General features: G+C 43.1%; 1 protein-coding gene and 1 pseudogene across 1 annotated transcript in view; both read right to left on the reverse strand.

Annotated features, from left to right (window-relative positions):
• Positions 1-36: 36 nt before the first annotated feature.
• Xkr4 (XK related 4) overlaps positions 37-26,460 on the reverse strand; it is a 419,460-nt gene continuing 393,036 nt past the window's right edge. Inside the window, exon 3 of the mRNA XM_028858803.2 lies at positions 37-1,530. Within this exon, the coding sequence (XP_028714636.1) occupies positions 584-1,530 (947 nt within the window). The 3' untranslated portion in view covers positions 37-583. The remainder of the gene's footprint in view (positions 1,531-26,460) is intronic.
• Positions 1,539-5,490, reverse strand: LOC114684304 (annotated as a pseudogene).

A 26,460-nucleotide genomic window follows, 5' to 3' on the forward strand; every position in this document is an offset into this window, starting at 1 on the left:
ATGGGCATTGGATCACCTGGTCCTGGAGTTGCAGGTAGTTGTGAGCTACCAAGTGGGTGCTGAGAATCAAACCTGGGCCTTTGGAAGAGCAGTTAGTGCTCTTAACTACTGGGTTGTCTTTCTAGGCCCACCTCAACTCTTTAGATAGAGGGGTGGAGGTGGTGGGAGTGGTGGTAGTGGTGGTGGTGGTGGTGGTGGTGGTGGTGGTGGTGGTGGTGTGTGTATGAACGTATTTATGCAAAAATCAGTAAACTCCATCAAAATACCTTAATGATTAGAGGCAACAAATTTTTTATAATAATGGTACCCTCCGGTGAATGTGCTCCAAGCCTGGGCTGGAGAAGTTTGGTAACAACAGTCATACTAAGCTGGCATTGCCCCTTTAGGTGGAGTAAGAGACTCTCAGCACTGCTGGCTTGAATAGACACCAGCAGCAGGTGGTCAGCTAATGGAAGATCAAACCATACCATGACAATGTTGGGACTAAGAACATATAGCTCATTGCCCTACTCTTAGATTAAGTGTCATTATTGCCACAGCCCTGCTGTCATCTCTTCATATGGACATTGTGGCTTCTTCTGTTTTATAAAGTGGTTTCGTACTCCAGCCTCTCCTGAATAAGGGCATCGTCTTTGTACTGCAGCCTTGGAGGAGATGGGGAACATTCAAAGGCTAATATGGCCTTTCTCAGGCTTCGGTCCAACACGTGTCTCTCCCACGCTGGATACCTATTCCTGAACAGGTCAATTTTAATGACCGATTCTTCAATCCGTGGTGGTCGAGATGATGGGGTGGGTGGTGCAGTTGGTCTCACCTGAAAGACAGGGACACATCCATCCCTCTCTGCAAATTTCTGATCACGGTCACTGGCAACACTGCGGTTGTTGGAGATGGACCGTAGTGTACTTGTGGCCACTTCTGGAGGCAGAGAGAAGGCAGTAGCAGGGTCATCGCAAGCACAACTTGGTGACTGCCCAAATCTGGGCCCATTGGGATGGAAGAAGGCATAGTACATCAGCATAAAAACAACGCCTGTTAAAAAGCTGCTGAAAACCACGCACAGTGCTGGGATGGCAAATGCATCCGCAATCTGGGGAGCTTTGTAGAGGTACCAGAGTGCACTCAAAGCTGTGTTTTCCAAAAGGATTACAAAATAGTAAATGAACAGCCTGCAGCGTGTCCTGCCTTCCTTGACATTGAACCAGCTGAAGATGTAGATGATTCCCACCACCATGTCGAATACAATCTCTTCCCATTTGGTGATACAGAATTCTGTCTCACAGTGGACAATCCAGAAGGTCATGATGCACCAGTGGAGGACAATAAATATCCCAAAATACAGCTGGAAAACTGAAGCAAAGAGGGCAAACGTGATGACTCTGGCAGCGATGGTGAAGAAGTGCCAACAGAACTGGATGATGACGGCCATGTAGCTGATAGGCTTTTTGTCATCTCGGGAGTCCCGAAGAGCCTTCTGGTAGGAGGCTAGGGCCCACGCCAAGGACACAAGGGAGGCTGCTGCTGTGAAACCTACAAAGGCAAACAGGAAGACATCTGTCAAAAGTGAGAGGCAGTAATGGTATAGGAAGTCAAGTCACATGGGCCTGGTGGCTTGGGACAGGCTAGCTAGACTTCATCAGAGGCTATGAATGTCTTTGAGTTTTAACTGGATTAAACAGCCATAAGGAAATCCTAGAAACTGTCCTCCATGAAGGGACTAAGTTCTGAAAAGGCCTGAGTTAATGGAACCTCAAAGCCAGCACAAGCTCTGAGATAGGGAAATGTGGTGGGACTAGCTTCAGTGTGCTCGTGTAAGTCGACCAAGGACCCTGCTTTATTTAGTGGGGGAAACGGCCACATGCTCTTGCTTCAACTTAAAAAAGTGTTACCTTCATATGTGTTGCTTGCTTTTGAAACCAGTGTCCTTGTTTAAAAGTGTTAATCTTTGTCAGCTTGGAGAGTCATTCTGTGTTTAAAGGGGACAGTAATGAAAGAAACCAGATGGACTAGCAGCTGCTTTCCTTTTTTGCTTTCAAGCAAGAATGATGTAGCTCATTTCCAAAGGTAGCTTACTCCTTCTTTACGATAAGGACCAGAGTCCATGAAACAAGTTTGCTCTTATTCCTGGTGACACCTGGTGTGCTGTTCCTCTGAATGTCACCCAGCATTTTCCCTGCAGATTTTGCACCTGCTTACTGCCTCATCCTTGAAGGAAGAAATGTCTGCTCACTGTCATTTCACTCTTTGCTTTTCATAAATTAAAAATTGTGCAGAAATGACTTTCATGATTTTATCATCGGCTCCACTTAGCTAGTACTCTCTCAGAAAGCAAGATCTTTCCATTGATTTCCTACACTCTGGCATTGTCCACTGTGTCTCAAAGTGCATGTGCATGGTCCAGATGTGGACACTCTTAACCTAAAAACATGAAGCCTCTCAGGAGAGACCTCTTTTGGAGAATTGTGTTTCGTCAGTCTGTGTGGCAGCTGGCTTGCTTCAGGAGCAATGACAAATTTTTTCCAAGACTAAGAAGGTCTCATGGCTTGGAAAGTTCCCTTGACAGGCCTGGCACGAATCCTAGATGGGTTGTACCTGGTTTTTCTTCTTCTTTGGGAACAATAGAAGGTATACAGAATTGGTACTTTTCTTAAAAAAAAAATACTTTTATTGAAGAAACCTTACTTTCTCCCACTCATGAGAAATGAATTTTAAAAAAGCAGCTATGATGGAAAAGAGTAAAACTGGTTGGGAAAACAAACAAACAAACAAAATCAAACACTGAACTCCAGCAATCACTTCTTACCAATCCTCTTTGAATGCCCTCAAATATTTATAAAATGTAGTTCCCAGCAGTCATTTCTCACCCTTCCCCCAATGAATCAAGCAGAAATCCTGTTTGTTTTTATGGGCACTGGGACCTTCAAGTTTTTTTTTTTTTTCTAGCCAATATACACATTGCTAATTGCTAAAAGTCTTACTCAGCTATGAATGGTCAGAGATCACCACACAAAGGAGTTTATGATAATTCCATTACTGTGCATTGGAAAACATCAATTACAGAAAATTCAGGAATGAAAAAGAGAAGAAAGAAAAAACCCAAAACAAACAAACAAACAAGCAAACAAAAACAAACAACAAACCGGAGAAAGTGAAAGGATGGAAACAAAAGATGACAAGCTCATATATGTGACCAATATTCTTATGATGAGTTTGTGATCAAAGAACAAAGGTCATGCCCTTTTAATCTCAGCATCTTTACTGCCCAGTCTAGGAGCTGCTCTTCTCTCTTCATCTGTACCATTTGTAGAATTACAGCCTGCATCACCCTTTTGCTTGAGATGGTTCCACATAGGCTAGTCCCAAGCTCCAATCCTCCTGCCTCATTCCTGAGCCCTGAGATGACTATTTGCTGCAAGCAGCCTCTTGAATAAATTGCACTCTCTATATTTTTTCCCAAGCCAAACTGTATCAAGCTTTATTAAAGATACTTTCCATAAACAATCGTGGTTTTTCAGGTAAGACATGGGAAGACAACCATTAACAGTATACAGCTTCCAAACTCCCCTCTTGTATAGACCACCAAAATAAAAAAGCCACTATAAAACTCGATGAGTCTTCATTTGATGCTTTGAAAAGGGGGAGAGCTTAGAGCAAGGGCTGACAGTTCACACTGAGGATGTTTTTTTAACAACTTTTCCCAAGTCGACCCTGATTTTCAGGAAATGAAATGAAGATGGCAGAATTATCAGTCAGAAGGTCCACAATCTTTTATAAAATGAACCGCTGCTCTTTTGAGGACACTCAATGATACCACTGCAAAGTCCATATTGCCCAATAGACCCACAAAACCAATTCTAGGGGTCATATTCCAACAGGTGTCTGGCTTGAAGGGAGTTAAGTCTATGTTGATGGTACAGGGAAGGAAGACACAGAAATGAATTTAGAGTTTCCCCACACAAGGCATTTTGTGCCACAGTGGTCACATATGTCAACACCAGGACGTCTCTCCTGAGAGCCAAGAGGAGTCTTTCAAAATTATCAGGGAATGATGCTTTCCAGCTTGGGAGACATTTTGTTAGTGACACATGGTCCTTCCCCACTAAAACAATCAAGTGTTCTGTATGCTAACAACATAGCTTTTAAAAAAAGTAAAACAAAATTCTTCATTTTTATAAAACTTGATAAAAAATAGTATTTCAAACTGTGCAGTCGCCAGAAGTACACAGTTATCAAAAATGCACACATTTCACTTGGCATCTCCAGCACCGTCAGCTTTCTGTGCCTGGTCTGTTTTGGCGTCTCCATTTTCTGCAAGATTATTCACATCCTTCCCAGCATCAGCTTTCCCCTTCTTCCCTTGGGTACCTCCTCCCCATTCTTTGCAGGGGCCTTGTTAGGCTTGGGCTCTGGCTTTGGAAGAGCAGGTTTAGCAGACAACCTTGCAGATCTTCCGTGGCTCATCCTCCACCTTGGCTTTATCTCCTTTAGTGTCCCCTTCAGCCTTTCTTTGGGGCATGGCAGCGGTGGAGGACGGTGCTGAACTTGGGGATGCAGTGATGCGGGGGTTTAACGGCCCTTCCAGGGCTCGTCCTTTTGCTTCTCCACGCTGCTGCTCTGATACTGTATACTTTTAAGGTAGCACCTGAGCTGCTGCTGTGCTGTGCTCTTTCCACATGCTAGCTCCCTTCAGAAAGGACTCAAGCGCAGAACATCTGGGAAAGACAATAGCTTATGGCCAGGCTCCTGCAGACCAAAGCCACCTTGGATCTGACCAGGGAAGTTGTTACTCATCTGTTTTCTAATGCTTGGAAGTGTGTTGGACATTCTTAATCCAAAAAGTAAAAAATCCTAAAGCTCCAAAATCCCAAAGATTTGGTATGCTTACATGACAGCCAGGCAGAAAGCTTCCTACCTGGCCTCATGGGATGGATCATAAAGTGCAGTTGCACTAAAAATACTAGAGCCTGTTGCAAGGTATATACAAAATGAATGAATTTATGTTTGACTTGAATCTCATATTTAAGAATGTATAAATGTACCTAAACAAGTATTCTGAATTCTTGCACCATAATTCAAAATTTGAAATACTCCCAGTTCTCAATTTTTTAGATAAAGTCTCAACTTATAACTGAAGCACAGAACATCATAAAGTTACCTGTTGCCAACGGAAAGGAATAGAAAATTAATTGCTTCCAAAGTTCCCTGTAATCTTTATGAGCAGTTCTACCCGTGTGACACACTGGGAATTGAGGGGGACAGGCTGGAAGTACAAAAAGGACACTTTGACTTGCCTTGATTTCTGCATACATGACTTACAGTTAAGAGGCCAACCTTGACTCTTAGCCATGAGTGGGTTTCTCTTTTTCAGTTTTTCCTATTGATTAATTTTTTTTCAAAAAAATTTGCTTTTAATTGAAATAGAATTAAATCACTTTCTTTCTTCCCTTTCCTCCCTCCATCCCTCCCAGCTACCATCCTTTGAGCCCCTCTTATGACTCCCCCACTCTCAAGTTGATAGCTCTTTTCATTGTTACATTCAGATGTATGTATGCATGCATGTATGTATGCATAGATGTGTATGCATAAATATATTGCACATTTCTTCTTTTAGTAGTAAACTATTACAACACAAGACAAATACAGATCTAATCAGAAGTTCAAGACCATTTTAGATTTAAGCTCCCTAGTGTTAATTTCTTTTCCTAGCTCTGCTGGAAATAGCCCAGGTTCATTTCTTATAAATTATAATAGATCAGTTAAAAATTCACACCCACCATGGAGTGCTTAGAGTATACGTTCTTTATGAAAATAACATCAGCTTGGTTGTTTGCAATGCTAAAGTAGATTTTCTTCTTCTGAGGAATAATCCTCTTGTACACTGTAAAGATTTGTCACTTGAATTGGTTTAATAAAATGCTGATTGGCCAGTAGTCAGGCAGGAAGTATAGGCAGGATGACCAAGTTAAGGATGATGGGAAGGAGAAGAGCAGAGTTGGGAGTCACCAGCAGATGCAGGTGAAGCAAGATGAGAATGTCATACTGAGAAAAGGTACCAAGCCACATTGGCTAAACATAGAAAAGAATTATGGGTTAATTTAAGTGTAAGAACTAGTTAGTAATAAGCCTGAGCTACTGGCTGAGCATTCATAATTAATATAAACCTCTGTGTGGTAATTTGGGAAGCATCTGCTGGGTATTTGGGAGTTTCTGGCATGAAAGAAACTTCTGCCTAAACCCATGTGCACCCCATCCATAGATTCTGTGGGTTGTATGGCCCCTTACCCTAAAGTATATCAATTCATACTTACTACAGTAGGGATATTTTCTTCCATAATCACAGTAAAGTCATCACCTTCAGCCAACTTCACATCAATACAACACATTATACTCACCTATGATGAGTTTTCTACTTTTGTCAAATGATGTCCACTCTAGGTTGAATCTAGAATAAGGTTTTATACTCAGTAGCTCCTTCAATTTAGTTTCCTTTAGTATGGAATGTTTCATCAGGTTTTCTTTGCCTTATCATGACACTGGTATATCCTGAATATCACAGTACCTCAAAAAAGGAAAGCAGTATTCCTCATTTGAAGTTTATTTTTCTTCCATTATGATTGCATTTGGGTTAAACATTCCAGTCAGGAATACATAAATGACATAGAACAATACAGTTTTTCCACATTCGATACTAAACTATAAAGATTCTTTCTACACTCTCTCTGTGTTTCACATCAAAGTAATGAATGACACATATCTCTTATAAAAACTTTATTCTAATAGTGAAAATGGCCAGAGGAAAGTTAAGGGGTTTACATTATTCCCTAGTGTGTTAAGATAGATATAAGACTCCTGAGCTTACCTAACCATGATTTATCTCATTTTGTAGAGAAGAAATTGAGCCTTACTTTTAACAGGTTAAACAGTTTATCTCCCCACCTTAATTTACCTCAAAGCTAACTCTTGCTTTCTCAAGAACAGCTGTTGTTGTTTATATCATTTTCCTCTGCATTCTATTCTTCTATCCATCTGTCTACCAGCTCCTTTCCTGGGCCTCTATCATCTTAAGAAATACCACTCACTGGACTGTCACTTCTCTATTTCAGATGTGCTTCCTGTTCCCTTGGTCTTTCCATTTTTTCTGCTGGTCTTGAGCTGCTGACATTGCTTGGGAAGCAGTCCCAGGCTTTTCCCTTTCCCGGCCTGAGTCATTCCATATCCTCAAACCTAACACTGTCCTGACCACATTCCTTTTTGAGCTCTGGAGCCATATCTGTTTATCTGAGACCTCACCTGGAAGCAGCCTGGCTCTTTGGTAACAACCTTTGTTTTCTCTTGGAAAGAATATGACTCCCCGCTTCATCCTCCCTGCTGTTCATTTAGTTTATTCTCAGAATGAAAGAGAACACAAATCAGTTAGGCTACTGCAGTTCTAAGAACAAGGTTTATGTGCAGCTTGAGTGAAATGCCACATTGCAAAGCCACCCAAATCCATGTGTTCTGATGCACTCCTCAGCATTCAGTCAGGCTGTGCCCATCTAATCCAGGAGCTTCACTTCTTGTTACATTGCTGTCTAAAAATCATTGTGACTTTGAACAAAATGATCATAAGATTGGAATGACAGTTAACTCCATCATTCAAAGTTGGCAGAGATAGATACAAAGACAGATAGATCACTGATACACAGTTGATAGAAAGGTGATACATACTTCTTGCCTTTGAGTCGTGATAAAGGTGTGACAACCTTGAAAATACTGCATTCTAAGTGTTTTAATTTTAACTCTCTAGGCCAAGAGAGGGCTGCTTGGGGGCCTCCAATTTGTGTCTTTAATACTGAAGATAGAGTTTAGTAAGCCAAGGCACAAGTTGTTCAAAAGGTTTGTCTATTTTGCATGAAGTGTTTTCAGATGGTTGTATGTGTTCAGTACTAATGATTCAATGAGCTGATGTTGTCTGTCAGTGACAGCAATTGTTCATCTCTTCCCTCTTCCCCTTTGCTTCTTGGGATGCCTCTTCCCATGGGCCTGCCTTTGTCTTCCTTCCTTCTGACTCTTGATCTTTTCTCCCTTTCCTTGATTATACTTCCGTCATTCTCTTCTCCTGTTTGGGCTGTTATTGAACATAACTTGGAATTGAGTTATCTAAAAATAAATGATGTTATTAGTGAAGTAAGTTTTAATGTGCCCATTCTTAACCTCAGAATTGCTCTCAAAACTTAAAATAAAAAATGAAATTTACTAAAAATCTGTGCAATGGTTGGTTATAGTTTGGCTCTCAAAGTTCATGATTTGAATCTTGGTTCCAAGTGTGTTGCTGGTGATGTGGTGGAAACTTTAAGAGGTGGGGCCCTGGTGGGGAAATGATGAGGGGGCCCTACCCTCATGAACAGATTAATGCCCTTTCTTAGGGATGAGCCAGGTCTTTCCCACCAGAGCAGATTGTTGTGAGTCTAGCACTTCTCCAAATGCCTTTTGGCACACACACACACACACACACACACACACACACACACACACACACACACTCCTGTCATTGTGATGCAAGCTGCCATGAAGCTTTCTCCAGAAGACAGCTGTTGAAGGTGGGCTGCTCCTTTGCTTTTCCTGAGGTCCTGATGTTTCTAGAAGGAACATAGCTTCTTCACTGAAACCAGGAAGGTGCTTGACAGAGCCAGTAATGGCCTCGGGCCAGAGCCTTGGCTGAACTCAGATCCTGAGAACCCCTTCTCTTCCCATCTGCTATGGTTATCAACCCCACGGCCAGTGTATGCTCAGTCTGTCCTGTCCTTTCCATACCCTGTGTTCCCCTTGTGTAACATTGTTTGATTAGCTTCCTGCTGACGTCTTCCCATTGTATGATAGTTTCTGCTGACATTTCAGGAAAACTGTAAATAAGATATACTTCTTAGTGAGCTTGCTTGGTATAAGACATAACTTGTGCAAGACCCCCACCCCCACCCCAACTTTCCTATTTATCTTTTGTTTTTAGCTCCTCATCTCCTGACCATTTTCCTCTCAGGACCTGCCACTCAAGAATGCTCTGCTAGTTCAGCTCAGGAGCAGGTGCTGCCACCTTGTTCTTCTTAAACCCCATAACCAAACCAAACCAAACCAAACCAAACCGAACCAAACTGAACCAAACCGAACCAAACCAAACCAAACCAAACCAAACCAAACCAAACCAAACCAAACCAAACCGAACCAAACCGAACCAAGCCAAACCTACTTTTTTATAGAGTATACAGGCTTTGGGCATATTGCCACAGCAAGAGAAGTCAATGAAGAGAGTTTTCTGTAGCTATTTTCCCCCTGTGTCCCAACTGTACTCCATGGCTTTGCTCCAAATCCTGACCCTCTTTCACGGCTTCCCACAGCTTCCAATAAAAGGACAGCACTGTAAGCCTTTGCTTTTTATCCCAAGTAGCCTGTGCTTATGTAATCTTCCTGAGATTTGTATCTACATGTAGCTTTAATGAGCAGTGCAGGAACTGGTTTATATTAGGATTTAAAATCTGGCTCACAGAGTCGCAGCCCTGTCATCATAACTTAAACATTTTCTCTTGGAAATAGTGACTACATGGCTGGGATGCTTGGAAGTGTAATTGAATGGTCCCTTGATTTTGTAGCTTGTAGACTACGAAGGAGCCATTTCTAGCTTTGAAATGTAAATTGGCTCTTTTCACAGGTGTGTTTCCTTATCAAGTGCCACACCCTGTGCACAGCACGTAGTCCAGTTTATAATTATGTTTGTTGTGTTCGTTTAATTATTATGTTTTTTGTTAAAGGAAGCTTCTAGGCAAGTATATTACCATCTTGCTTATCAATTCTATAGCCCACAGTGCCTGGCACATAAGAATTGGAAGCAGTGAGCCAGGGAGGCAGAGAAAGCATATTCCAAATGTGAAGTCAGAACCACGGAGTGCACCAGAGGCTCAGAACGGCTGCACAGTTCTTCCTTGCCCCCACCTTCTTGCTCTTTTGCAATTTCAGTTTCGGTTGCAAATGTCCCACACATTGTGGAAAAAAATCTGTCACTCTGTTTGTGGTCATGTAAACTAGCTTTCTGGAAATCCCTAGAGACTGCTTCATAGGAGTGATAGCCTAATTCCCCAGATGTAGGAGGCTCAAGGGAGTTGAATCAAGTGCTCTAATTCTTTGATTCCTCAGCACAGGGAATGGGCCTGTCTCTCTCCTCCTCCCAGGGGAGAAGACTGCACAGCCTTTTCCTGCCTGGGCCAGCCAAACCTTGTGATGTCATTCATCTGGTCACCAGCTGATTTATAACTGGACTGCCCCAGTAGTAATAAACAAACAAGCAAGCAAGCAAATAAATCCACAGCACTTTGAAAGATGTTGCTGTGAAAAAACTTTAAAAATATACAAAAGTGGAGAGCATAATACCAGCATTGCCTTCTTGTGGAATCAATTAAAGGCTGTTATAAAGCCCTTACTATTCTCTCTTCCTGTGGCAGGGCTGAGTTAACTCATTGCTTCATTGCAAAGGAGCATCCTGGTGCTGAGGCTAAGAAACTTTATAGTTCCCCAGAGTGTTTGCAGCTCACAAACATAGGCAAGAAGCCCAAAACCACAGAGAATGAAGGAGTCCAAAGTTGTCACCATACACAGACTCGAGGGGTTAGGGTGGGACACAGAGAATGGCAGTAAGGTCTTGATTCTCCCTTTGTCGACGTGAGACCAAAATGAGCCATCTTAGAAATAAGACCAAAATGCTTTCACCCTAAAATTAAGGCCTAAGATTTCTCCTTTTGGGTCACGATCTGGGCACAACAGTCAAGGCACATGGGCTATCCACATATGAACTGTTGAGGACCAAGAGGTCCCATAATGAGTGCCACCTTCTTAGCACCAGACTTCTAACGCTAAATCAGGCTTCGTTCGCTAGTCTCAGCCCTTAGCAGCCATGTTTGCACCTGTCTAAAGGTTCCCGTTTGGAATTCTTTTCATGAAAGGGATTGCAAGCACAGGCCACAGCGAAGAAAGCTTCCCTTTCTCTTTGTACTTTCTGATTTATTAAAATAACTAACTCAGCCTTCTTGAATTTTCATCTGAGAGAAAATGTTGTCCAATCTGATTTGAAATGCATGGTCCAAGAGTAGCAGGTTACTGAGTGAATGCTGAGAACCAGAATATTGTATAATTCTTCGAAGTGTTTAGAGTACTCTTTAGAGTTGCAAATAAAGTATCCATTCACCTTGTTAAGCAGATGATAATTGGAAAGTACAAAGCTTTCTGTTCTTTGACCTTTGCTGGGTACGTACTGTGATAATAAAACAAAAATATTCAAGGTTTGCTGGGTCTAGCACTCTTCCATTCTTCATATTCAGAAGCACATTTAATCTTTATTTTGAACCTTGTAATAGTTCTGATGAACACATTTGAGTGTTATAATGTTTAGTTTTGTTAGGAATATACGCGCACTTTGTAATCCATCTGAGGATTACAAAATTATTGTTATATTGTAGGGCTGCTGTGTTGTGGTAATGATGAGAGCAGTACTATGTGGAAACCCTCCTGTGCTTTAATGTGGAAGGAGTTGAAGGAACTTGTGGGGAAAAGCAACATATCTCTCTTCCTTAAAGCATGAAAATTCATCTCCCTCAAGTAAACTCTAAGAAAGAAACTTTTCTTAGAGTCCAGATGAATAGTTTGGGCTTCATAAGACACATGGTTCTCTTTCATGACCATTCAGATTAATAGTGAAAAGCAGCCACAGACTCTACTGGCATGAGAAAAGAGGCCGTGGTTTGGGTGCAGCACTCACGCTTTCACTTCATGCTTTCCCATCTAGCACTTGGCCATGTGTCTTAACAACAGGAAAGCATGGTCAACATTCATAGATTCTTAAAAAACTGTTATTTTTCAATGTTTCTCTTCATAAACTGAAACATTTGGGGCCAATCACAAAACTCAATGACTTTGGGAAGACATTACATGTGGCTATATCACAGTTTCAGATGGCATCTGCCAACCTGGAAGTTCAGAAGCCTTGTATTCAGCCAGCTAGCCAACTAAACTGCAGCAATCTCTCAGTTTTCTACATCCCACACATAGACTGAAGTCGGAGCATGGATAAGGTAGAGAGTACTGCCTCTTCATCCCTAAAGGGACCTAGTAAGGGACACAGGGTGCACAGTTCTATAAACCTGTTCATTTTAAGATAAGTGGCTAGGAATTTACTAAGTGAAGGGACTGGATGGCCCCTGAGTTCTAGCTGTCACATGTCATGTGCTCCATTCTGTACCCTGCTTCCTGGGAGGCAAGTTCCTTCTCTCAGCCTGGCCTCTGATTGTGCTAGTTAATGCTCCTTCTTGCCAAATACTCTCAAGGTGCTCTTGCCCTCTGCCACAAGTGTGGATTCAGTAGCCCACATACTGCAAACCATATGCAAAATGTTACCAGCATTAATGATTACTGCCTTGTTTGGAGGGACTATAATGCAGTTCAACCCTGGAAGGGTGACTGACAGTGACTGGTCCTGAGTTTAATTTTCAAGAGGTCTATCTGATCATCCACATTCACAGTTACTCATTCATAAAGGATCTGAAAATGAACCCTGGCCTGGAGACATTAAACTTTACTGACAACTAGGACCTGGGTATTTGAAACTGGGGAGGGTGAGTCATGTGTATGTTAGGTAGAACTGGTGGAGACAGTGTTGCCATGTGATGTTCATGATGACACTAAATGAAATGATATTTGTATTGAAGACTGTTGAGAGCCAAAGCTGTTTGGGGGTAGGAGAGATGTGAAGAAGCTAAAGTGTGACTCTGTCTACAGAACTAATGTCCACTGTGAGAGTTTCTACAAGGAAGAAGATGGTGTGGGATACATGGGTTGTGCCAAACCATAGCCATCTTTGACTTGCAAGAAGAGTACTGGGACTCATAAATTCCAAGATTAACATCCTTGTTGTCCTCTCTCCTCTTCTATCCTCCTCCTTCAGTTCTATCCTCTTGTGATTTGTTGAGAGTTCCTGCAGAGCTGCAGCTGGTTTGATTTCAGATTGTCAGCACCTGGCTTTGATCTGCTATTTGTGACTGCTACTGTGAGACCAAAATGAGCCATCTTAGAAATGCTTTCACCCAAAAACTAAGGCCTAAGATTTCTCCTTTTGGGAATAGGCCATTAGTTACTGAAACCAGTCAGTTCAGATTCCAGAAACCAGGAAGTGTAAAAGTACAGAGTCACAAGATAGTCACGAGGTAATGCCTGCCAGACTATGGAATGTCCTCTCCCTGGTTTCCGGGGTAACTGATCACAGAAATGCCTCCACCTGAGGGCAGCTAATGAGAAATGGTAGTGGGCAATCACTCCCTTAGAAGTAATTTCTAGAAGTCCCTAGAAGCGAGCCAATCAGAATTGTATCCATACTAGCACCCCTAAATGATGTAACCTTGTGACCTTTCCCTTTAAAAACTGAGCTTGCAGACAGGTGGGCGCTTCCTCCAGCCTCCACTGCGTTGGATGTATTGGACGAAGTCCCTGCCTAGGCTTGTATTGCTTTTGGATTTCCAGAATTAAACCTTGCTTTTGCATTCCGGCATGCTCATCTTTGGTGGTCTCTCTGGGGGTCACGATCTGGGCACAACACTACCTTTTGTCTCCAGTACTTTCTGTTTGAAGTCTTGTCTGAGAGTTTTTTAAAAGTGCAAAGCCTATACAAAACTTGGTTGGGGAACAACAGTGGTATTCCTTAACTGAGAATTTGCATTTGGCATTGTCCCTTTGGGAAGCTTTGATAAGAGGTTTGGGGATATCGAAATTAACTTGCTAAAAGGTGTAAACTGGGAAACATTTAAAAAGCCCTTTGTTAAGCTACAAGTGTGTCAGTCCAAAGAGACCGATTTCCCCTGCAGCTGGAAAGGCTAAAAATTTTCATCTTAGAGTGTCTCTGTACTTATTTCCACAGACCCATGTGAACCCACACCTGATATACAACAACAATTAATTATTGAACACTGTCTACTAAGTGTAAGGTCTGATGCGAATGCCATTCCATGGAGGAATGGATAGAGATGACAGGAACAACCACAGGTAGAGACTCAGTTTTGGAGGCAGAGGTGGCAAAGAATGAAGAGAGAGAGAAAGTGATGAGATGGCCCAGAGGTTAAAAATGCTTGCCATGAGGCCTGAAGACTTGAGGCCCATCCTTGGTACTTGTGGAAGGGTGGAAGGAGAGAAGCAACTTCACAGAGTTGTCTTCTGATTTCTGTATATGTGCCACGCCACTCATCCATCCCCATAATCAAAGCACAATCAATCAATCAATCAATCGATAATTAACTGGACAGAGTGTCCAGGTATAGCTAGAGCTATGTAAGTATATTTTAGGAGGGTTGGAGAAGATGTGACCAGAGAAAGATGGAGGTCATGGCCATGGGGCCTGGGCATTGGGTCTTTACTTGAGGACAGTGAAATCTATACCATTCACTGGGTTCATGAACTCCTTAAGTGGAGCATGGGTGGGTGGTGAGTGAACCAGAGTGAGAGAAACATACCTGAAGGAGGTGGGGGGCATTGATATACATCTATGGGATTTCAGTTGTACAGGGAGATGTGTGCTGGAGTTCCATGTCCTATTATAAATCTATGGGTCTTATGCTCATTGCAAATAGAAAATTACTATCAGCTATTTCAAATCCTAGCTCTGTTCTTAATTTTTCCTACACCTATCTTCCTTCCCAAGGGCACTTTTATGCCTAAAATTGAAAGAAGTTTATTTGAGGAAGGTTATGTTAGCTGAACTTGGAATGAGGAGGTGCATCTTCAGAGATTAAAAAAAGACTTCTTTTGTAGGACAATGTTAAAATAGAAGGAACAATTGGTTTTATTTACTTGTGCAGAGTATGCACACCATTTTATTTAGATGAAGGAGCTGTACAGCAAAGGCCATGCAATTGAAAGGAAAGGCATGGTTATTTATGGTTAAGTTTCAGGGTCAACTTGATTGTACTGAGAAGCTCCTTGCTCTTTTAGTGAGGCATAAGCAATGGGGAAGAACCCCCGAATGCCGGGGAAGACGCCCCCCCTGAATGCCAGGGATGCCATCCTATTGACTGAGGTCTCGATGGTAGGAAGGAGAAGGCCCACCAGCACAGGCTTGCTTGCGCCTCCCTCAATGTGGCTGCTTCTCCTCCATCACATGATGACCTGAAACTATTAGGATCCTGCCACTCCTCCAGCTGCATGACTACACATTGCATTCAGTAGCTAAGTAAGGGGTCTTATGTCTTAAGTCACCCATGCGTTGCGTGATTACATAATGTGCGTAGCATGGTCATGCAATCTGTGCATGCGTGGCATAGCTCTGTAAGCCCGAATGTGCATATGCAGGATAATCCTTCAAAAGCCAGTCACAGACTCCTCCCCTCTCTTCTGCTCTCTCCTCCCTCCCTTCTCCTCATGTGTCTCTTCCACAGGCCTGGACACGCTCTCTTCTGCCCACCCCTACTCCTAATGAAGCTCTGATACTGAGTTTTGTCATGCCTCTGACCTTTCCTCACAGAGTAAAAGCGCCATATTTAATACCAACATTGGTGCTGTGATGAAGCAGGCTCTCCCAGCACTCTGAGTTGGGACCCTGTACCAAGTTTTATTGGATTTACGACTGCCTGCTTTTTTCATTTGCCCAGCTGCCGGGACAGCTATGCACAAAACACCGGCTGCCTAGATTGGTGAGTTTTCCCTTTCTGATCTCTTGCCATATCACATGACCGTAGCCTGAGATGTAGTTCTCTCATTGGACCTCCCAAGGGGTCCTTAGGCTGAATACCACAACTCTTGTTCTCTCTTAACGTAGTATGAATGCTGTCTGGACTCTGGGGGGTCCTCCAGTACATATGCCCCCCAGCCCTTGCCCCTCCCTTGATGGAGGGTGGGGTAACTTGTGCTGTTATGCCAGTCCACAGATTAATTACCCTTGGGGATACCCAGGATGGGAGTCTTGGATCCTGTTTGTTATTTTATTTTTTTATTTTTTTCCTCTTGGCTGCAGTCATGGGACATGGGGGCTTCCTCCTCATTGTTCCACTCCTCTGAGAAATGCCTTAAATATCCCAGATACCAGTAAATTTGGCCATGTAGTGGCTGCTTGAACCCAATATTTCACAGGAATTATCTAACTTCTGCAGCGAACGGGCAAATGAAAAGAGTTACCTTATCCCCAAGCTTCCTACCTAAGCTCTGAACCCTCCCTTTCTGAGTCTTTCTCTCCTGCCCACTTGCATTCCTCAACCTGAGAAATCTCTCACTCCAAAGAACCTCCCTGTATCTGACCTCCACTCTGTTCTCTGGTACTGGGTGTGCCACTAAGCACAGACAGGTCTGGAAGCAAGCTAGGACACATACAAATAAGTTCATGATCAGGATCCACATTGGAATGATAATAATCAGTATGGCTCTCTAGCCAGAGAGAGTTTACAGTTTACAGCCTGCCTCCTGGTGGGTCTTCCTAAAGCTGTCCTCAAACCAGCAAACTATATATATATATATATATATATAAAACACTAATTCAAGATATGGAATAAAATCCATCTCTTGTATCTCTTGTTTCCCAGAGCTTCCTGACATCAGGGCTAAACTTAAGCATCTGGAGAGCAAGGCTCCTTATGACCCCACAGATGGAAGTTTCAGCTGTGGCATTTAAGGTACCATGGGAGAGATGAGAAAACCCATGAACAGAATTGCCAAATGGTGGCACGTGCTATCTGAGCAGCTCCTGCATAGGAGCTTCCAGGTCCTGTTGTGTGCTAGAAAAGGACACGTGGGCTAGTATGTGCCCTGCCTCTCGGGCTATCCATGGAGCCTTGTTCAAAGTCCCTCCTAGAGAGATAACTGGTCAGCTAACTGCCCTCATGCACCTAGTGGCATGGGGACATCAAAGACCTCCAGCAGACCTCCAAGGCTTGGCCACAGGCTCACAGGGAACCCAGGATGCAGCATAGGGTGATCTGTTTCCTTCCTGTTGGACACTGAGTCACTTACTCAGTCCTGAGGGAGTTTTGGGGTACCACCTCTCCTTCTCATTTCCCTATTGTCAGGGTAGGGGAACAGTCTTACCCACCTCACCAGACCTTGTATTTTCAGGGTTATTTAATGGGAAGAGATTTTCCAGCTAAAGTAGGAGCTTTCATTTCATTTGCCCCCTCCATGTGCCTCACTCCAGACCGGTCAGCTGCTTCTCATGCACAGTGACACAGACAGGGCCCTGCTCTCTCTCAAGTTCCAAAGGACATCAGAATCCACTGCCTTGTCCCCAATTCCAGAAGAATGAATTCTCACCCCACAAACTTTTCTCTTCCTGGTTCCCTCTTCTAATCAACTACTCAGCTAATTGTTACGGGATCACCATAGAGCTGGAGTCCAAGGACCATCAAGTATATACCCAAGTGGTAAGGAATAGTAACAGTTAAAAGGTATTTACACCCTGAGACTGAAAAGTGTCTGGGCTCTGCAAAAACAGACCTTAATATAACAATCTATTACTGTTAAATGCTCTCAACAGTTGATCACCTGTGTCTCCTGGATGCTAAACTAATAAAGAAAACAGGTGCCTTAGAATAATCTGTCCCTGATAAAGCATCTCTCAGGTAAAAATTAAAAACATATTCTAAATCTCTCTCTCTCTCTCTCTCTCTCTCTCTCTCTCTCTCTCTCTCTCTCTCTCACACACACACACACACACACACAAACACTAACCAATATAAGCAGAGTACTAAACACTACAATATCATGTCATAGTCACTAGCTCAAGACTTTAATTTTCTCATGGCTGCTTCTTACTTAATACGTTCAAATTTTTTCAGAGCTCCAGAGAATCCATCTGAACAGATCAGCAAGCTCTGGAACCAGCTTGAATCCACCTGGACAGCATCTTGTCAGATAATTCCCAAAGCAGTGGACAACCCCAGGACACTTGTCTACCTCAGAAGCCCCCTTCCCTACCCCCACAGGAGCCAACTGATGCCCACCAAGTCAGCTGGAAACAGTTTTTTTGGGAGAAACTATGCCCCTATTCCTGTTCACCTGCTTTTTTATAATAAGCAAAAAGTCTAGAATGTTAGGATTCTGCCACTCTTCCAGCTGTATGACTGGACATGCACAGTTTAGTAGCTAAGCAAAGGGTCTTACATTTTATGTCATCTGTAATGCGCATGGTGTGGTCACATAATCTGTGCAAGCATGGCGTAGCTCCACAAGCCCACATGCGCATGTGCAGGAGAATCCTTAAAAAGTTGGTCACAGACTCCTCTCCTCTCTTCTGCTCTCTCCTCCCCACTTCTCTCCTCATGTGCCTCTTCCACAGCCCTGGCCATGCTCTCTTCTGTGCCCCCTCCTCCTAATGATGGCGGGGAAAGAGGAAGCTATCCCCAATTCTGCTGAAGTCCCTGTAGCACACAAATTCATTTGATTATTCTTGATTACTTACTTTTCTTAGCATTTTCCCTTCACCAGTTTCTGGCAGACATTTGAAATTCTGTTAATAACTGTAGGGTAACAGGGCCAGCCAAAGAAACCTACCCTGGCCCTGAAACTAGTGTAAACATTTCCCTGGGTCTGAGGAAGTAACCATGGAGTGTCTGGCACCCCTCTAGTACTCTTGGAAGTGGAGGAACCCCAGCCACAGTCAGCAGGCCCTCTTCACCTGAACACACTCCCCCACCCTTAGAGCTGCAGTTAAGCAGTTTCCTTAGGCCCAACTGAGGTGCAGCATCTCTTCCTGTCCTCTCCTCCTGTCTTCCCTTGGAGCTGTCCATCATTCCACTATTCCTCTAGGCCCTTGTGCTTTGGTCTTGGGTCACCAACTGGGACCTTCCTTTGCACCTGTTACATACGTGTTGAAAAAACTAGACCACACTATCCAGTGTTGGGTACCCTGTCTGTGAGCTCTGGCTGTAGCTGAACTCATGTATAAGTAATAACTTATATATAAGAAGTTAACCTTTGGGTCACCCATTACTGTCCTTTCTCCTTACCACATCACACCTTCTGACATACAATGTCCTCCAAACACTACCTCCCTCCTGAGTGCTCACCCTTCAGGTAGCATTGGAAGAAGACACAACACTGACTTTTCAGCTATGTCCTGTAGTGATGTATTGTTACCCTAATTAACTTGGCTGAGGATCAGAGGACAGTGCCAGCCACTAGATTAGACATAGAGGTCAGGCAGTGGTGGCACATGCCTTTAATCCCAGCATGTGAAAATCTCATGCCTTTGCTTGGGAAGCACACATGCCTTTAATCCCAGGAAGTAATATGGCAAGGCAGAGAAAGCTATGTAAGGCACAAGGAAACAGGAACTCACTCTCTTTAGGCTGAGAATTTCATAGAGGTAAGAATTAGTGGCTGGATGTTCTGCTTCTCTGATCTTTCAGCTTTCACCCTGGTATCTGGCTCTGGGTTTTTTTTTTTTTTTAATTAAAAGACCATCTAAGTTTCAAACAACAGTGTCCACCATGGTACCTTAGATGGGAAATGGGAGTCATTGGTAAGCTTTACTATTGCATTTATCATAGCTGCCCACCAGACACAATCAAAATATACAGCAAACACATCCCACTCTCTTGACCCCTAGGTACAGACACAGCAGAAGTAGTCCAAAGCTCCTCAAAGGTTCTTATATTCTTAATATCACCCCCCCCTTTTAAAATGATATTGATCCCACCTCCCCATCTTTGTTTCAGACCTTAACTACTATATATCAGCTATTGAATAATGTTCAGCCTGACCTCTTTGGAGAATGCTGGTTATGTGTCCCCCCAGGGTCAAACGCTCACCCACCATTTGTGGCCTCACCCATTGTCCTAATAGATTCTCTCACCTGACCACTTGTTAACTGCTCCAAGCCAAATGTCACTACTACCCTTTATCTCTCTCACATTCCTCTCTTCAGCATTACAGACTGCTTTAACTCCTCAGAAATACACTTTGTGGGTACTCTGGATTCTGCAGATGCAACAATATCATTATCCTTGGTACTGTCAACCAGGTCCTATGTCCAAACATTCACAATGCCTCTATTCTCTGTGGTATTCAAGTTTATCACTGCTTATCTGCTAGGTGGTCTGGGACTTGTGCCCTGGTGTTCCTGTTTCCTAAATTAGAGGTGGTACCTGTTAAAAAACCCTTGCCAATTCCCATAGCCAAGCTCATAGCAGCATGGCATGACAAGTGAGCAATCCAAGTAATACCCCTTGTAGCAGCCCTGGGCATAACTGTAGGCATGGTCACTGGAAAAGCAGGACTGACTACTTTCCTAGCTATTTGCCATCAGCTTTCCTTACAATTCATCCATGATTTCTAATGGGTAGCTCAGACTATCCTTATCCTTTAGGGACAAATAGACTCACTAGCCACCATAGTGCTACAAAATCGGAGAGGATTAGATTTACTAACATCAGAGAGAGGTGGTTTTTGTCTTTTTTGGGGTAAGAATGTTGTTTCTATGTCAGCCAATCAGGTGTAGTGAAAGATAAGATCCAACAACTTCAAATGGATCTTCAAAACCCGAAATAGCTTGATACCTCTAGCCAGTGGATCACTGATAGTTAGTCAGATATGGAACTGGATGCTACTCTCCTTAACCCTTCTTCTCTTCTTTTTCTTAGTCCTACTAATTGTGCCCTACCTCATAAACCTCTTGTCTAGATTTCTTCAACAACAGATCCCGCAGATTTCTAATCAGACTTTTAACAAGTTATTGTTACAGGATTATAAGCCCCTAGCCATGGAGCCAGAGACCTGCAGCACCTGATTACTTTCTGAGGTTGAAGATCAAGATTGCCCCAAGAACCTCATGTTCCAATTCGACAGGATGTAGTCTAATGATAATGTCTCCCCCTTTTCAGTCCCCTAGTTGTTTATTAATAAACAAAAAAGGGGGGATGTAGAGTAAAAGGACCAGCCAAAGAAACCCACTCTGGCAATGTAACCAGAGCTAGTGAAAGAAACCCACCCTGGCCCTGAAAACAGAACTAAATCTGCCCCTGACCAGCTGAACATGAAAGCAATCAATCCCTGAGCAGGAAAACCAACCAATCCAAGAGCAGGAAATCAACCAATCCTTGAGTGGAAACCAACCAATCCCTGAGCACAAAATCTAACACCCTGACTGTGAAACCCGAGCCAGTGAAAGAAACACACTTTGGCCCTGGAACCAGTGAAAAAAATATACCCTGGCCCTGAAACAAGAGCCAAAAGGCCAAAAAGGCCAGTGAAAGGAACACAGTTTGGCCCTGAGACCAGAGCCAACTCTGCCCTTGAACAACTAAACCAACCAATCCCTGAGCCAGAAAGTCTTCTCCCTGGGAAAACTCTGCCCCTAAGAAGCCCTATAATAAACCCCTCTGCCTGTTCAGTTGTTGGCTATACTTTTCCACCCTGACAGAAGCAGCCACTCTCCTGGACTCCTCCTTTCCAAATAAATCTCTTTCTTAAAAGAGTTTTGGGTGAAGATCTTCCGCTGACCTGGAGCAGAAGAACCTTTGCTGAGATGTTCCCTTATGAAAATTGAGCAGAAAAAGTAACAACTTGTTAACAGAGCCGGGGGAGATTGCTGCTGGGGTTTCTCCTTTATCAGAGTGAAGGAGAAGATGTAACATTTTGGGTCAGAGATAAGAAGTGGATAGCACTGCTGGGACATTCCGTTAGGGGAGCAGAGCAGAAGAACAAGCTGAAGCAGATATCTATGCTGGGAATCCCTCTTGGGGGCGGGGGGCAGAGCAGAGCTCAGCTGTAAAGGCTCTCTCTTGGAAAAGAGTACAATTGCTACATCCTGCAGGGAGACTATGCCCCACAGTATCCCAGCTTCAGGTATAGCCTGACTTCCTGAGGAATCAGGATACCTTTCTCCTCACAGCTGTAGGTATCCAGGACACTTCACTTCACAGCTTTAGGTATAGCCTGACTTCCTGACAAGTCAGGATACCTTTCCCTCCAGAGCTGTAACACTTGCAATAGCACCTTACCTTTAATCTGACATAGTTTTCTGTATCTGTGTCATGCTCCCCAATTACTTCCCTGTCCTCTGAAGTTAAAGAAAAGGAAGGAACTTTGGTGGAATGGAGGCTGGAAACTTGGCTTCCACTCTGTTTTCTAGTGTCCTGCCTCCTTGGGTGGCCTCAGTTTTTATGCTATCAATAAAAGGAATGTAATTCTGTTGGGACTGTTAAAGATGGCTAGCTCTCTAGTATGACCTGCTTACTAGTCACCCCCTTTTATATATTCTCAAGCTCTTTCTTGTTTTGGAGGGGGTCAGGCAGGGAGGAGTCATGTAGGACTTCCCATGTAATACTGTTTCTGAAAGATAATCAGTACTTTCGAAAAAAGAGAGCTTCAGAGAGGAAAGGCCTTCAGAGCAACTGGCCACAGGATAAAAACTACCTAAGAACATGCTACACTGCTGCTCCATGCAGTTGCTGAGCCAAGCTAACAGTGTTCAGGATTTAGGATTAGAATCAGATGAGTATGGGCCTGTGTTTCACCCTGCAGGATTTGGGTGAATGAGTCTGATGAATTCCCTCTTACGTCTTCCCTAGTCTGAGACCCCATCAGATTCTAGTGTGTCACTTTATGGTTAAAGTGAACTGTCTGCAAATGGTATCTAACCAAGTTTCTCCCTAGTTAAAAACTCTCAGAGACTTTCTTTATGGACCCATAAAATAAGTGATCATGGAGTCTTAATGCAGTCTCCACTTCCTGCAATGCCAGGAAAGGCTTCTTTCCCTGCCCTGGAACTTGGTGTCTCACTCTTCTACAATATCTTGATGCAGATCACAAGCCCCTGCCTGTCCTCAGAGCTTCTTGTCACACCTTCTGCAATACTTCTTTCTAGGCATCTGCCTTTACTGAGACATGCCAGATTCCTTCTTCCCCAAAATGCAGGGGTGGGCCCTTCTAAATGTTACATGCTTGTGTGCCCCAACCACTTGCAAATAAGATTAGACTTTTAACTCTCAGCATGAGGAAAACAGGCTTCATGGAAGTATTTTCAAGAAAGCTTATAAATATTAGGCATTGGTGTCATTGTGTAAACACACACACACACACACACACACACACACACACACACACACACACATACAATCAAAGGCAAGTGCCTAGCAATGTGGGTTACTAAACAGGGCTGTAAAATTTCTTGCAGAAAATCCCTGGGTATGTTGGAGAGACTGAGTAACAAGGAGGATTCATGGGAGGACACCCAGATCTCCCTAGGAAGTGGAAATAGAGGAGATTTTTGTGAGTGGACTGCAGGCAGGTAGGGATGGAAACATGGGCGATCAGGTGGGGAGGCATGGGAGAAGTATACTGAAAGGGACTACTGGAAAGGAGCTGCATTTTGGGGTCAGAAGGGAATCTCCCAGTAATCTACAAGGATGACCCCAACTAAGACTCCTGAACGGGCCATCTCCTGTGATCAGATTTGTACCCAGCCCAATTGTCATCAGAGAGGTTTCATCCAGCAACTAATGGAAACAGATGCAGACCCACAGCCAAACATTAGATGGAGTTCAGGCAATCCTGCAGAAGAGGAGGAAAAAGGATTGTAGGAGGCAGAGGGGTCAAGGATAACACAAGAAAACCCACAGAATCAACTAACCTGGGCTCACAGAAACTGAGCTGACAACCAGGGAGCCTGCATGGGACTGAGCTAGGCACTCTGCATATATGTGACAGTTGTGTAGCTTGGTCCTCTTGTGGGACTCCTAACAGTGGGAACAGGGGCTCTGACACTTTTACTGGCTTTGGGACCCTGTTCCTCATACTGGGTTGCCTTGCCCAGCCTTAACACATGGGGGTGTGTGTGTGCTTAGTCTTACTGTAACTTGACATGCCGTGTTTTATTGATACTCAGAGGAGACCTGCTCTTTCCTAAACAGAAACAAAGGACTGGATTGGGAGGTGGGAGTAGAGGGGCATTGGAGGGGAGAGACTAGGAGGAGAGGAGGGAGGGGAAACTGTGGCTAGGATGTAAAATAAATAAATAAATAAATAAATAAATAAATAAATAAATAAATAAATTTATTGAAAATAAAAGAAAGAAAATCCTTGGGTGTGAGAGATGCCTTCCTTCTAAAAGGATAGATGATCAAAACTGTCAAAGATTCTGGTCTATCCTTCTTACATGCAGGGCATGGTCCTTTGGGGGCCCTCAGAACTTCTAACTGACAGCTGGGTTACAGGCTCAGGAGTACTGAGAGCAACTCAGCTGTCCTTTTCCAGTACCTTTTATTTTGAGAAATAAAAGTCCTTCATTAGCTATATCTTGAAAGACCCTCAAAGTGCTAAGTGTTAGGCGTGGTCCCTGGGGTAGTGAAACTGGGAGGCTGTAGAAGCTTTGAAGGGTGGGACCTAATGGGTCCCCAACCCCTTTCTTCCTCTTGTGTTTTTGGCTATGCAATGAATAGTTTTGCTAACACATGCTCTGGCCATGATGTGTGGTCACTGGCCCAAAGCAACAGGGCCAAGTAATTAAGGACTAAAAGCCCCCAAACTATCAGCCATGGTAAACCTCTCTTCATAAGTTGACTATTTTATATATTTTGTTATATTAACAGAAAGCTGACTAACATATTTACCATATATAATCATGGTAAGATTCATCCCTAATCATAGTCCTTATAGTAGAGTACATTTTTTAGGTGTTTTCTAAATTATTTCACATTTTGAACAACAAGATTCTATATAGGAAGATACATAACTTGAAATGACCTAAGATAGTTGCAAGATTGGGATAACTATAGGTATTTATGGACAGGGTCAACAAATGAAAGAGAAATGGAGAAAATAAATGAAAAGGGAGAGGAGCCATGCTGTGCTTTTGGGTCTAGGGACATGCTTTTGTGGGGCCTGTAGGCTATGGTGAACTCATATCCACCTTCTGCAAGTCAACCTGTGCCTCAAATTATTGGGCATTTCCTATTGGTTAGGAAAACAGCAGTTTCCCTTTATAGCTGCTGGACACAACAGACCTTGGCACAGGGCCGTTTTTCTGTGTCTGAGCTACAACAGTATAGCTTTGGGGACAACACTTTTCTTCTCATCACTGACCCATTAATTAAAACAATCATACTTTGGTCTTGGGGTTGACTTTTAACTGGGGAGAATTACTTGGATATTCTTTTGTCAAGAGTTCCTGTGATTTATCTGTGTGCCTGTCTCTATTTCCCTGGAGTCCATATAATACTATTTGTGCTCATCAGGACAAAAAAAATTGTCTTTGTTTGATGTCTATACCACTGCTGGCCAGAGTGAACACCATGCAGTGGTTCAGAGGCTTCTGGGTGGTCATTCTGGGTGCCTGGAGTCAAACTGCCCCTACTGTGTGGTTGCTGGCATAGGAGCCAATTTCGCTCACTGGATTTACACACCAGACACCCACATACCTGAAGACCAGTGGAATAAAATGACCTCCAACATGTAATAGGAATTTGTGGAAAGGCTGAGCAAACAAACAAATCCCAAGGATGGTAGACTAAAAAATTAGGAGGTAAGCTGGGCTTGTTGGGAGAGCACACCTGTAACTCCAGCACCCAGGATGCAAAAACAGGAGATTCCTGGGTTTGAGACCAGCCTGAGTGACATAAAACATTTCAAGACCAGACTGCTGGGTCATAGTTCAGTGGTAGAGCACATGCCAGCCATGCAGTGAACTCAAGGTACTGGGTCTGTCCCTAATAAAGAAAGTTGATCTAGGAATTAAAGAAAATGTCATAAGATACACTTGGGACTTGTAAGCACATTGTTAGATTTGGGAGAGTGATCTGTTTAAGAAGAACAAGATAAGCAGTATGTATTTGTCTGGATTTTACTGCTGCCATTCTTAGCAAAACATTTCCTTGTCACGGTAGCTGGGTTAAGGTGTTGGTTAAGCAGCACTGCTCGTGGCTGGCCGCCACCCGTGGCCGCCACAGTCAGAAGGATAGAGAGCGGAAAGAGAAGAAAAAAGGAATGCACAGAGGGCACAAAAGCTTTTTAGGCTGGGACACCTTCACAGGCTGGTGATGTAATTAAGGACATAATCCTTACATAGGGTAGATCTGGAGATTCAGTTTGAGGTACTGCCTTGGCCACTGTCACTGTCTGCTGTAGTTTTTGGAAACACGTTTGGACACTTTAAAAATATGTATGTGTATCTCATCTAAATGGATTGCTTTTAGGAAAATGGACTTCTGTTTCATTTTATTTTTCATTATGATCGATGAAGAATCTGGGTGAATTATTTATTTTGATCTTTACTCACTGCTAAAGGTTGAAAGTTCAAAAATTCTGGTTGTGGATGTTTTAGAAGAATTTACATATGCAAATAAATTTTTTACTTATCATACTCATAAAAAAGAAGAGAAATGAAAAAAAAGGGCAGTAAAGGAACTTAATGAAATTTAGGAATTACACTTGCAGTATGAGCTTGTAGTTAAGTTACAAACCAGTCTTTTAAGGCAA

The sequence above is a fragment of the Peromyscus leucopus genome, chromosome 2, assembly GCF_004664715.2.
Source record: "Peromyscus leucopus breed LL Stock chromosome 2, UCI_PerLeu_2.1, whole genome shotgun sequence".
Classification (NCBI taxonomy): Eukaryota; Metazoa; Chordata; class Mammalia; order Rodentia; family Cricetidae; genus Peromyscus; species Peromyscus leucopus.